Raw genomic sequence first — 12,276 nt, 5'->3', positions numbered from 1 at the left:
CTCTGCATGCCTGAAAGCACAAATAGCCCACAAGTCGCTTTAGAGTGAATTATGCAAAACAAATATTTCCAAATAGCTTTCCAGCCCATTGTGCCGTGTTTCATGGCGTGTTGAGGAGTGCATTTTTACATGATTACCTGTCTTATGCTTCACTTAAGCTTACTTTGCAGTTCCAACGTTATAAAAATTATTGACTGTCTCTTGAGAATTTAGATGTCTTGGTCATTGTTCCTGCCATCTGCTCGTACAGTAAGGTTCCCTTTGTTAACCGGTGAGCTATGACGGAGGAAACTAAAATATGGTCAGCAAATGCCATCAGGAGCATTTTGCTTCACTAGTGAGTTACTAGTGACTTTTAGTAACTAGTAGGATTACTAGGTTTATTTCAAAGTAAATATGTATGTATGTATTTATAATATATAAATACATACTACCATTTTCATGGAAAACAAGGAAAATCGTACTTGGCTGCAGGAGGCTTTGATGCATCAACCAATAAGGACTGTGTCTACCCTGATCTCCTGCGGAGTGTGTTCCAGGAGTCGAGCTGTATAGTCTCTTAAAATGGGGCATTACTATAAAATAAGTATAAATATAAGTACACATGCTTGTTTTAATCATGGCTCCCTGTAGTTCAGCATTTAAAAGCTAACAGGGCATTTCTGTGGCTATGAAGAAACCCAAAACTGTTGGGACCTTTGAAGGATATAGCTGAGGTCCAGCATTGTGTTTTAGCTTTTAGCTGCCACTGGCTGCATCCTGTCCTGGATTTCTGTCCACCCAATGTGCAACATTAGTGAATCATGACTACCCTGTTTGGAACACTGTTGTTGCATGTCATTGTTGGCCGCTAATCAATATGACAATTGGCTTGAAGACCCAGCTCTGATTTATTGTTTATAAATGTCACTCTATTCACTGCTGGTATCTTCATGTTCTGTTTCCAGATAACAATTATAGCTCTTTATTCTGTGATTTGCTGTTTTACATGGAAAGTGGGACAAGAAAGGCTGTACTCTAGACATAAACTATATATTATGCGTTGACATCTTGCAGTAGACTTTTGTCTACATGCCTTTGAAGAGCTTTTATTTTTTTTTAAGCACTAAAGCTTAACAATTTCCTGGTTCAGTAACTTTACTAGTAGCTTATGTAAATAGCTGAAGTATAATTGTTCAGCCGGCACAACGTCCTTTTGGATTTATCGACCATCTCTAAGGTGGAAATATTGAATTGCTCATATAATCGAGCTTGTAATTTTTCAATTGACCTAAAACGACATGAAAGAAAACCAATATAGCGTTATCTGAGAATTTGGAGCCCTATAACGAAAAAATAAGCTTTATGCAAACTTTGGCTTTAATGCTATTTTGTTGTAGACTGTCTTCTGTGTGTAAAAATGTACATAGTGTTTGTATATATTGATGTAATATTAACAGCCTTTTTTTATGAATAGTATTATAAATATTACTAGCCTCTCCTGCTGCTATATTTTAGAGCAGATGTTGAATAATGCATACATATTTAGTTCTAAAATGTTACCTTGTCATTTTATTTTCTGGCGTTTTCCTTTGTAACCGGAAAACATATAAAAAAAAAAAAAAAAAATTACTATCGCTGACTATTACTTTGATAAAAAAAAAAAAAAAATCTTAACGACCCATGTAATTTTTCTGGAATGCGGTTGATTTCGCTAGATCCATTTTTATGCAAACCAGGCAAAAGGCATGTCTTATAATATAGACTATATACAAAATAAAATAAAAAAGTTTGTATAAATTAACAGCTGTTTCTTGTACATTTTTGGGGGGGCTTTTTTTTTTGCATTTCTATATTTTACTATTTTTTGTACTATTGTCTATTCTAGTATGGTTATTTTTCGATATGCAGCCACAATAAAATTAGCACTCCTTTACATACTATTAATGGCAAATACTGCTGATTGCAAGTATCGCCCATCACTGCTTTTTTATAAGGGGATTGACTGTTTTGCTTTAATGCTACATTTAAAATGAATTGGGAACAGTGCTGTACAAGAGAGATTCCTAGGGTCTACAGTGCAATGATGCAACGATCTCTGGCGTTATTGCCTCAGCTTTGTTTTTATATTAAAAAGGATATATCATGAAAAACACATTAGTTAGACTTTTATATCTCTAGATGTATGATGGCTTCAGCTACGCTATCTTATAGACGTTGTTTTTCTGCAGTGTCATTCAAAGTTTGAAGTCCTTATTGTATAGGCAAGTAAGAGCAATGTCTGTGTTCTAAGACTTATCTTGAAACTTTATATGTGGACCCCCCAAGGGTGCAGATTTTATACATGGTGCAGATAACTGGGTAATATTTATTTAAGGAATACTCTTTTTGCAAAAATGAAAATAAATTACTTGCCTAAGATAGACAATTCTTGAAATCTACGGGAGCCGATTCCACGCACCGGAATATACCAGGTATGTATTGCGTACATAGTTGGAGAGCGGACCAAACATATATTGGGGATTGTGCAGAATCCCTCATGCAGTTGTAAGGGGTCCATCCCAAAAGGGGCCACACAACAACCCTAGTGTGACCAACGTATGCATTTTCCTGCCTCTTTAGTGCCGATGTTGCACTTGAGTGCTGGTTACATTCTAGATTTTTGTAATTTAGTTGCGGTTGGCACAAAGCTGTAATTTTGTTCGGGATGTTATTCGTTTATCCATAGGTGCCACAAGCTGTCTCTTCAGATTTCACATTAGTCAAACCGGATGGGAATGCATCAAAACCCTAGTGCTGAATTACAGAGCAGAATAAGGAAATGAGTTCACCATACGACATTATAAAAAATATAAATACATATAAATGGTATATAAGCCCTTGTGTGTATGTATATCCCTTTTTTTTAGATGAGATAAATATAAAAGTTTTTTTCTTTTTCACCTATGCATTTTTTTATAAAAAAAAAAAAAGAAAACTTGCAAGGTCATCCTGAACAGATGGAAATTGAGACTTTATTCAACCCTGAATCCCAATGGAAGTGTTGTCCTATATTAGATTTTTTTTGCATGTAGAGGCAGTAAAATGGTTTCTTTTTATAACTCTCCACTAAAGGCACAGCGCCACAGCCTGCTCTTGTCACGTCTACCGTTTTCTTCTGAATCATTTCCAATTTGCATGTGCTGTCTTTCAATTAGTTTCCTCTTAATAAATTGGAAGAAACGGTGTTTGGAAATTTGCTATGTTTTGTCAGTGCTATTTAGGGACTTAAGATTCCTTCCCAACTATAATTTTGACAAGTGGTAAATAGGCCAATTAACATAATAAACGATGATAAAATGTGTCCCATTTAGTCAGCTCTATTATTAAGACCCATAAATGGGAAAATTGGTATGTTGGTAATTTTGCTACAGAGAAAATAAAAAAGTTCTGCATCTGTTTGCAGAATATGGTACATGCTACAAATTCCAAATTCTTAGTTCAAAGGAGCAGGGCCTTTTTATATTTGTTTATTATATATATATCATTATAATCTCCAGCCTCCCTGAGCTCTACGGATGACCCTGGCACCCTGTGCTGTTTAGCAGCTGCCATGTAGATGGCACAACAGGATGATACTTGGCTCGCTCCTACTTTCAGCTGCTGTGTAATTACATTGAGACATAGTGTGATGCAAACAAAACTTGCTCCACTGACCCGATAAAAACAAAAGGCAAGGCTTTCTCTTGAATCAAAGCCGTAGATTGTTGAAGCTATTAAGCGCTCCAAATATGCAGTTTATTGCACTGACTTTGGGAGAGAATGCCCTGGTTGACAATGTTCTATTCCTTTTTTACTTGTCAAGTTTAATGTGTACAAATGTATTGTTTCACCCACCTAGCTCTCCCCAATATTGCCCATTTGGCATGTGTGCAACACCTTGAGCATGATGCGTGCACGACTTTACAGTCCTCACATGTAACATGAGTGGAGTTATGACCATAGGACATTTCCGTCACGGGATTGCCTGATCTCCCCTTTTCCAGCAGAGCGTATTGATAACTGTATCATTGCTTAAGTTCCAAGTAAAATTTGAGCTTTCATAGCCCTGTATTTTTCTTGAAGTAAAGAGGATTTAAAAATAAAAACAAAACAAAAAAAGCACTGCTAAGATATTACTTTTCTTTTTATCAATTTAATGACTTGGGCGAGCATGAATGTCTGATTGTAATGATCGCATACTCAATAATATTGTATCCCATGTCCCATCAAAGAATAATTCTCCTTTCTCCGATCATAAAATAAGCAATATTCTGGTCGGCATGATATTCTCCTGAAAGTCCAATAATAATAAAAAATCCGAAGCTGTTGATCGGTGTGTGTTTGTGTCGATGATGCCATTATGTGAATTTATTGCTGTTTTTTTTTGGCTCAGGTAGCTTTTAGCTGTTCTCTCCCGCTCTTTGTATTCCACTCGGAGTCCTTCAATCTCTAACCCCAGCAGGGCAGGTCCTGCCTCCCTCTGAAAGCAAACTTCACGGTCAAAAAAAAAGAGAAAACATTTATACCAATATAATGACAATGTTTTTCTCTCTCTCCGAAACGTCTGCAAAATGAAAATCCCTTCCGTCCTGTCTACATGGCCAGAGGCTAGAGCTCAGAACAATAATTATAGTTTACAGTCTGCTCCATGGTAATCTTTTTACCTTGTTGCTGCCATAGTTATAAAGTATGCGGAGACAAAACATTTTTTTTTATTTATTTATTTATTTTTTTTTGTTATGTACAAGATACAATCTTAGGAAACTGTCCATGCAGCGAAGTTGACTTTACTTAAATGATACATTACCGGTCAAAGGTGCTTTGGCTTCTTCTTAGCAGACTCTTGACCTGGTAAGAGACAGTTCCCTTTTCCCTGCCAGTATTGTTTGACACTCTACTAGACCATAACATTGAATGTGTTGTGCCCTGTTATCCATGATCTGTGTGCCTATATGTATATATCAATATTTATCTCTACCTTTTTGGAGCCTCCTGGCATAAGTGTCCTTTTGATTTTTATTTTCTGTTAATTTATGTGGGAACCTATATCTGCCAATATCCATTGTCACACTGTCCGTCTAACAAAATACTTCCCTATAAATTTGAAGGATGTTTTCAATTGATTATTCCGTGTAACAATAGCCGCTGTTTCCACTAGATTTGATCTAGACATTGAAAGTGTGTGTAAATTATACAGCTGAAATTCCCATTACCAGACTCCTTTTATCTGCGCCTGCATAGTTAAGCCATTATGTTTTGTCGTCGGGCTGTATGTTTTCATAACACTTATTGTGATTTAGATGACCTCTGTAGATGTATACCTTCTAAATGCATTCTGTCCAAGAGCACAACTATTACGATGCCGTTGCCAGCCAACCAGCCCTTTGCGCCAGAATGTTCCTAATACATCACCTAAAGCTTTTGGTCCATTCACAAAGTGCTTCTTGTGGGAGGACTTTTTGGCTTCCATGGTGACTACACATTTCAAACTTTGACCTTGAATTTATATATAAAAAATGTTCTATAGTGCAAGTCACAATTCTTCTTAAACCTGGTAGTTTAACATTGTTTTACCTCTCAGCTATGTACAAACAACTTCTACCTTGGACTCAAACCTCTTGTTCTCTCGGCACGGCAGCATCTAAACATCAGTGCACTTTACTCATGAGTATGTTCTCCCACCTCCCTCTTTTTTTTTTTTTTCTTTTTATATAACTGTGCCCTGTATGCCTTTATCAAGCAACGGTGTCTAAACAAAAATCCCAATGTTTGCTTGAATGATACAATCCTATTAAATGCTACATATTTAGTATCTAGTCACATTCTAGAAGCTGAATGTTTGAAGATGCAAAGAAAGAAATGGCCACAAAAAGGAAAGTTTTTTTTTATTTAAAAAAATAAATAAATACATGTGCGTATGCTCTTTTAAAGCTGGAGTTCTAAATTCTAAGATGTTTCTGTTGGGCTGATTCCAAGATAACTTGGTAACAGTGACATATATTTTTTTGGCTGCTGGCACCCTAATTTTAGCGCTAGTTCATGTTGATCACAAGGTATGATGTCCTGCCTCGAAAAACATTGTCTGCCGTCCCTAGGAGGTAGAGCACAGGGACAAAGCACACTGGGTCGGCACCCTACTGTAATACATCTTTGGGGCCAGCATTAATTAGCACATTTATGCAATATCCGGAATTCCAGAAAGGTTGATCGTTCTGCAAACTTATGTCGTTATGGTATGCATGCCATTTTGGGTTTTAGTTGAAAAGGTATTGTATTTTTTTGTTTCTGCAGATGCCCCTGCTGAAGTGCCTGTTGCTAACGGGAGCACATCTAATGCAGGAACCTTAAATGATGACCTGGACATATTTGGCCCAATGATCTCCAACCCTCTTCCAGCTTCTGCCGCACCTCCAGTGCAGGTAAAAAATATTTGTGGTTCATTTGCTGTTTTATTCAATTTGAGTCATCAACGGGATGTAAAGTAGATATAGGTGCACTGGGAAATGCCAGTAACTAGACTGATCATCCTTTCCTATGTTCTTAAACAAGCATTCTTTAGATTTTCTTAACCAAATTTAATTTGACATTAACTGCATAGTATGATCCCTCTTTCTCCCAACATGACAAGAACACATGTTAAAACTTGCCTACAGCATTTTTGTTGACAAACATTCTATGTCATTCAGTTTATCTTTTGGTTTTGGCTCATTTGTTTCCCTTTCTATATAATAGCTTTGCTGAGGATATGCATTTTTAGATTAGATGTATGTGATGCTAATGCATAGTTTTGCCCTTAAGCAGTCAAGTCTTTGATGTGATTTTTAGCTTTATTGTGTCCTCCTGGTCTGATTTGTAGAAGCACATAACACCTATCCATTGGCACCCTCGTTTCGTCACCTCTTCATGAGATACACCACCAGAGGGTAATAGAAATGTGCACGGGTCCACCAGCATTCTCAAACACGGAATTATTTGCTTGAGGGTGTCTGCCCTCCCTGTGTATATACTGATGACAGATTAACAGTTGGGGAAGAAAGGGTAAAACATTGTACTTATGCATAGCGTTGGAACGTATCTGCAGCATATATTTTCTTGCACATGCAAGAAGTGTCTGTAATCTGGCAGTGTTTTACTGAAATGAAATAAATATTACTCATTAAGCATCTTAATGGCAAAATCCTCTATGCAGCCAAAACGTTTATAAAATATTCATGAATCAAGAAGACAAAGTAAATCATAAGACTATCTCGGTAAAATAAAATAAGCTGCCTGTGGCCCTTTAAAAAATGTTGTTTTTATATTCTATTGGGCACTTTCTTGCCCAATTCCCTCTACGTCTCTGTAGCCTGATGTTTCCTGACCTATTAGTCTACCCACTTCTTAGTGATTTAGGGCATCCATTCACAATCAAGCCCTTATTTGATAATTACACGCTGTCTGTACAGGAAGGGTTAAATAAACATATGTAGACTTGTGTGTTACTGTCCCATTTGCTTCCTGCGGAATCGTCCGTCTTGCAAATTGTCTCGATTTGCTGCTAATCACAAACTGAGCAGTAAATGTTGAATCTGCCTGCGAGCAAGACTTCCCATATGTCCACGATGTAACCCTGCAAATGTCACGTATCTTTTTTTATTTTTTAGACCTGGCATCTATTAGTCCAAAATCTAAATAGGTATTTGGAAGCGCCTTGACTCATACCTCCAAACTAGGGCTGCAACTAACGATTATTTTAATAATCGATTAATCGGCCGATTATTTTTTCGATTAATCGATTAATCGGATAAAAAAAAACAATATGCAAATTTTTCGTTTATTTAAAAGAATTTAATGAACTGGATGTTAAAAAACAACTTAAAATTTACATTAACATTCTTATTTTGTTATGATGTAATAAAAAACAATATTTTCAAAGTACAAGAACCCAAACACAATATTTATGAAACAAAATAACCCCAAACATTCTGAAAAGAGGTGGACTATTACTGTTCAAGAAACTTTGCCCCAGCACTTTGCACTTTGCACCCAGCACTTTGCACCCAGCACTTTGCACCCAGCCCTGGCACTTTGCACCCAGCACTTTGCCCCCAGCACTTTGCCCCAGCCCTGGCACTTTGCATCCAGCACTTTGCACCCAGCATTCAGCACTTTGCACCAGCACTTTGCACCCAGCCCTGGCACTTTGCACCCAGCACTTTGTACCCAGCACTCAGCACCCAGCACTTTGCCCCAGCCCTGGCACTTTGCATCCAGCACTTTGCACCCAGCACTTTGCACCAGCACTTTGCACTTTGCACCAGCACTTTGCACTTTGCACCCAGCACTTTGTACCCAGCACTCAGCACTTTGCGCCCAGCACTTTGCCCCAGCCCTGGCACTTTGCACCCAGCCCTGGCACTTTGCACCCAGCACTGGCACTTTGCACCCAGCACTTTGCACTGTGCCCCTGCACCCAGTCTCCAACTCTGCCCTGCACCCAGCCCTGCCCCCACATTCTGCCCTGCCCCCACACTCACACTCTGCCCTGCACCCACTCTGCCCTGCACCCACACTCACACCCTGCCCTGCATCCCCACCCCCACTCTGCCCTGCACCCAGTCTCCCACTCTGCTCTGCACCCACACTCACACCCTGCATCCCCACCCCCACTCTGCCCTGCACCCAGTCTCCTGCCCTGCACCCCCCACCCCCACTCTGCCCTGCACCCCCACCCCCACTCTGCCCTGCACCCCCACTCTGCCCTGCACCCACACTCACACCCTGCCCTGCATCCCCTGAAACCCCACTCCCACCCCGCCGTGGACCCCCACCCCCGCGAATCGCTCTGTGCGAATGGAGCCACTCGCACAGAGCGAACCGCTCTGTGCGAATGGAGCCACTCGCACAGAGCGGTTCGCTCTGTGCGAGTGGCTCCATTCGCACAGAGCGGACCGCTCTGTGCGAATGGAGCAACTCGCACAGAGCGAACCGCTCTGTGCGAATGGAGCCACTCGCACAGAGCGAACCGCTCTGTGCGAATGGAGCCACTCGCACAGAGCGAACCGGAACACGTCACATCCGTCACGTTGCTAGAAGAAGGCGGAGACTGCAGAGCGTGTAGCAGAAGCGGGGAACGCTCGCGGAGGTAAGTAAAAGGAGCCGAGTGCTCCAACAACGAATTGATCACTCGATTAATCGATAACGGAAATCGTTATCGATGATTTCCGTTATCGATTATTATCGATTTTATCGATTCGTTGTTTCAGCTCTACTCCAAACCATTCTTGCATCAATTCAGGGGTCACCAGTTTTGAAATATCATCTGCTCTCGATTCTCCTGCCTTGATTACCATTTTTATGGCATAAAAAAACATTAAATCTCCTCCTGCTGTTGCCGAAAGCCATATGAGCGTCGTGTTTACATGTTGTTGGTTCTGATGTGTGCTGTTTGTAAGGCGACAGAAGTATCAGTAATGCTGGTTTAGGACGGGCCTCTGCTTGCTAATTCTGGATTAATACCTGATTGAGAAGCAGATCCCAGCCATCTAATGCATACACTGTTCATGCGAAGGCAATTAAACTGTCACAGACCTCTGGCTATAAACCCTGCTTTCCCGGTAAAGACGTGTTAGGAACATATGTATCCGGGCGACGCAAAGTAATTATTGCACTGCTCTATCTGCATCAGTGGGCATCCTCTTCTCTGTAATTTGATTAAAATGTATCTTCCCACTTAATGTATTAAATTACAGGTAGCTGTCCCCATTTTCCGACGTGTGCGTTGTCAGGCGATGTATCCTGCCTAGTGTCTGAGGACCATATGTTTGTAACAGAACACCTTCTAGAGGTCCAGAGAATTAAACTTTAGAGAACATGCTAAACATGTGTGCTAGACGGGAAGCTTTAGCTCCTTCCCATTTAATCCAATTTGTATAATCAAATAACAATATTGGTTAACAGTGATACTGTCAGGCATTCAGAACCGCTTTGTTTTAATAATATACATACGGTGTAAAGTGATGCAGTCGTGAATGCTTGTGTGTTCGTGTCTTTTATACTAAGATTTAAAGAGGGCACAGCAACCTTATAGCCAGACACCTGATCTTGTTTGTCTTGTAAACATGCACAAGATACGTTGTTTTAAACACCTACCTGTGTTTGCTGATAATACAGTCTGGGCAAAATGCCAAGCCAAATAAAGCTAAAGCAACATGGGAGTGTGTTTGTATTTGATGTCTAGTGATAGACTTTGTAGTTTAAAAGCTTACTTGACGTATTTAAAGGTAAGATTTTGCCAGGTCGCTCCAGTGGAAGATCCTTGAATGCAAGAAGCTCTCAGGTAGCTTTTGCCCTCAGTGGAGGTCACAAGCTGATTTGGGAAAGTATTGTTGACGAGGTGCAGGGAACCGCTGCATGGCATTTTCAAAGGCTAGACATACGGTTTGTGAGGCCTTTCTCCTCCCAGGGCAGTAAACATCTTATTTTTATTTATCCTCTCCATCCGTTTTTTACCTGCCTGTCTTTTCAACCACATCTTCACATTACTTTCCTAAAATCACCATCCTCTTGTAGCTGGAGATCTCTATGCATCATGAGGTCCATGTTTTTAATGGAGTAGTAAATGGCCCCAGAATGGAAGTATCGCAAACCTGCTCCTGTTGGTTGTTCTTAGAAAGCAGGGATTTGCCTTTTCCGGATAAGGTTTTCAGAGGATGATGTCATGCAGCTGTGATTAATACACTGGGAACAATCTTCCTGAATGAAAATTCTCTTATGAAGGGAAAATGCTCTGAATGTAGCGTTCAGGATGTATGCATATTAATAATTTTAGCAGCTGTATAAAACTATGAGTTCAATTTGTGCTTCAGATAACGCAAGCACATTATATCAATTAAGCAGAGCTGTTTGAACCAGTGAATTATTTCAGAACACTTTCTGGATTATTTCAATGGAAATAAATTGATTTACAAATAGTGTAGTACCCGCATCACCTATTTTATAAGATGTTGTTAAACTTACACATTAAAAACAAAAAAAGAGGATTCTCACATATTTTAATTGGATCAGTTTAGAGTTACCCGTTTTACTGCATTATTTAAAAAAAAATAAAAAATGAGATCATTTATGGACAAACTGTGCTTAAGCTAATAACATGCTATGATATTTCATGTCTTTCTGGAGCACATCCATAAAACATTCACAGTTATAAGAAAAGTAAGTGAATCCTTGGATTTAAAATTTGTTGAACCTCCTTTGGCTGCAGTAACCTCAAACAATTGCTTCCACAACTGAATTTTAGACCATTTTTCCCCTACAGAACTGCTTAAGCTCAACCATATTTCTAGGATGTCTGGTGTGAACGGCTCTCTTGAGGTCATTTCACATCTTCTTTATGGGTTAAGATCTGGGCTCTGGACCAAAAGGCCAATTTCCTGAAACCATTCTATAGTAGACTTTGATGCTTAGGATCATTGTCCTGCTACATTACACAACTTCCACTGATCTTCAGCTGACGGCCAGCCAGCCTGACATTATGCTTTATACTTTGATAAGCTTGGGCATTCATTGTGCCCTCCATGATCGCAAACTGTCCAGGCAGCAAAGCAGCCCAAAATCATGATGCTCCATTGTTCATATTTGACCATTGGGTTGAAGTTTGGTGCCCTTTTTACACCATATGTAGTGCTACATGTTCTTCCTGAACAATTCAACCTCTGTTTCATCAGTCCACAAACATTTCCCCAGTAAAGTTGTAGAGTGTCGGTGATTTGGGGCAAACTTCAGACAAACAGCAATGTTAAATTTGAGTGCTGAAGCTCTCAGTGAGGACTCCATGCCAGTTCAATGTTTTGCATATGGTAGACTCATGAACAGAGTCCCAATGTTTCCCTCAAGCGTTTAGCAGTTGCTGTAAGGTTCTTGTTGAGCATTCTGTGTTGTGGGAGTCATCTTGGCTGGCCAGCCACTTCTAGAGAGAATATCCACAGTATACCATATACAGTCATCTCCCTTTAATAATAATAATAATTTAACTGTGGACTGATGCATATGTAAACACTGAGATTACTTTGTAACCCTTTCCAGCTTTATGTAAATCAACAATTCTTTATTGTAGGGCTTCTGAGTGTTTTGTTTTTTGTGAGGCATGGTTCACATCAGCAGATGCTTTTTGAGAGTAGCAAACTCACTTTTTTTTAAGTCAAAGTAGCTCCAAAACACACCTTCAATCCGGTGTCATTGATTAAACTGACCAATTCCTAACGCCAATTAGCTTTTTGGTGATGTGATTAGCCTAGA

General features: G+C 39.7%; 1 protein-coding gene across 2 annotated transcripts in view; it reads left to right on the top strand.

The window, feature by feature from the left end:
* SMAP1 (small ArfGAP 1) overlaps positions 1 to 12,276 on the top strand; it is a 118,330-nt gene that overhangs the window by 96,601 nt on the left and 9,453 nt on the right. For both annotated transcript variants that reach the window (XM_053461169.1, XM_053461170.1), the window contains one exon: positions 6,292 to 6,419. In XM_053461169.1, the coding sequence (XP_053317144.1) occupies positions 6,292 to 6,419 (128 nt within the window). The remainder of the gene's footprint in view (positions 1 to 6,291; positions 6,420 to 12,276) is intronic.

Source organism: Spea bombifrons, chromosome 3 (genome assembly GCF_027358695.1).
Source record: "Spea bombifrons isolate aSpeBom1 chromosome 3, aSpeBom1.2.pri, whole genome shotgun sequence".
Classification (NCBI taxonomy): Eukaryota; Metazoa; Chordata; class Amphibia; order Anura; family Pelobatidae; genus Spea; species Spea bombifrons.
This window is presented reverse-complemented; position numbering and strand designations above follow the sequence as displayed.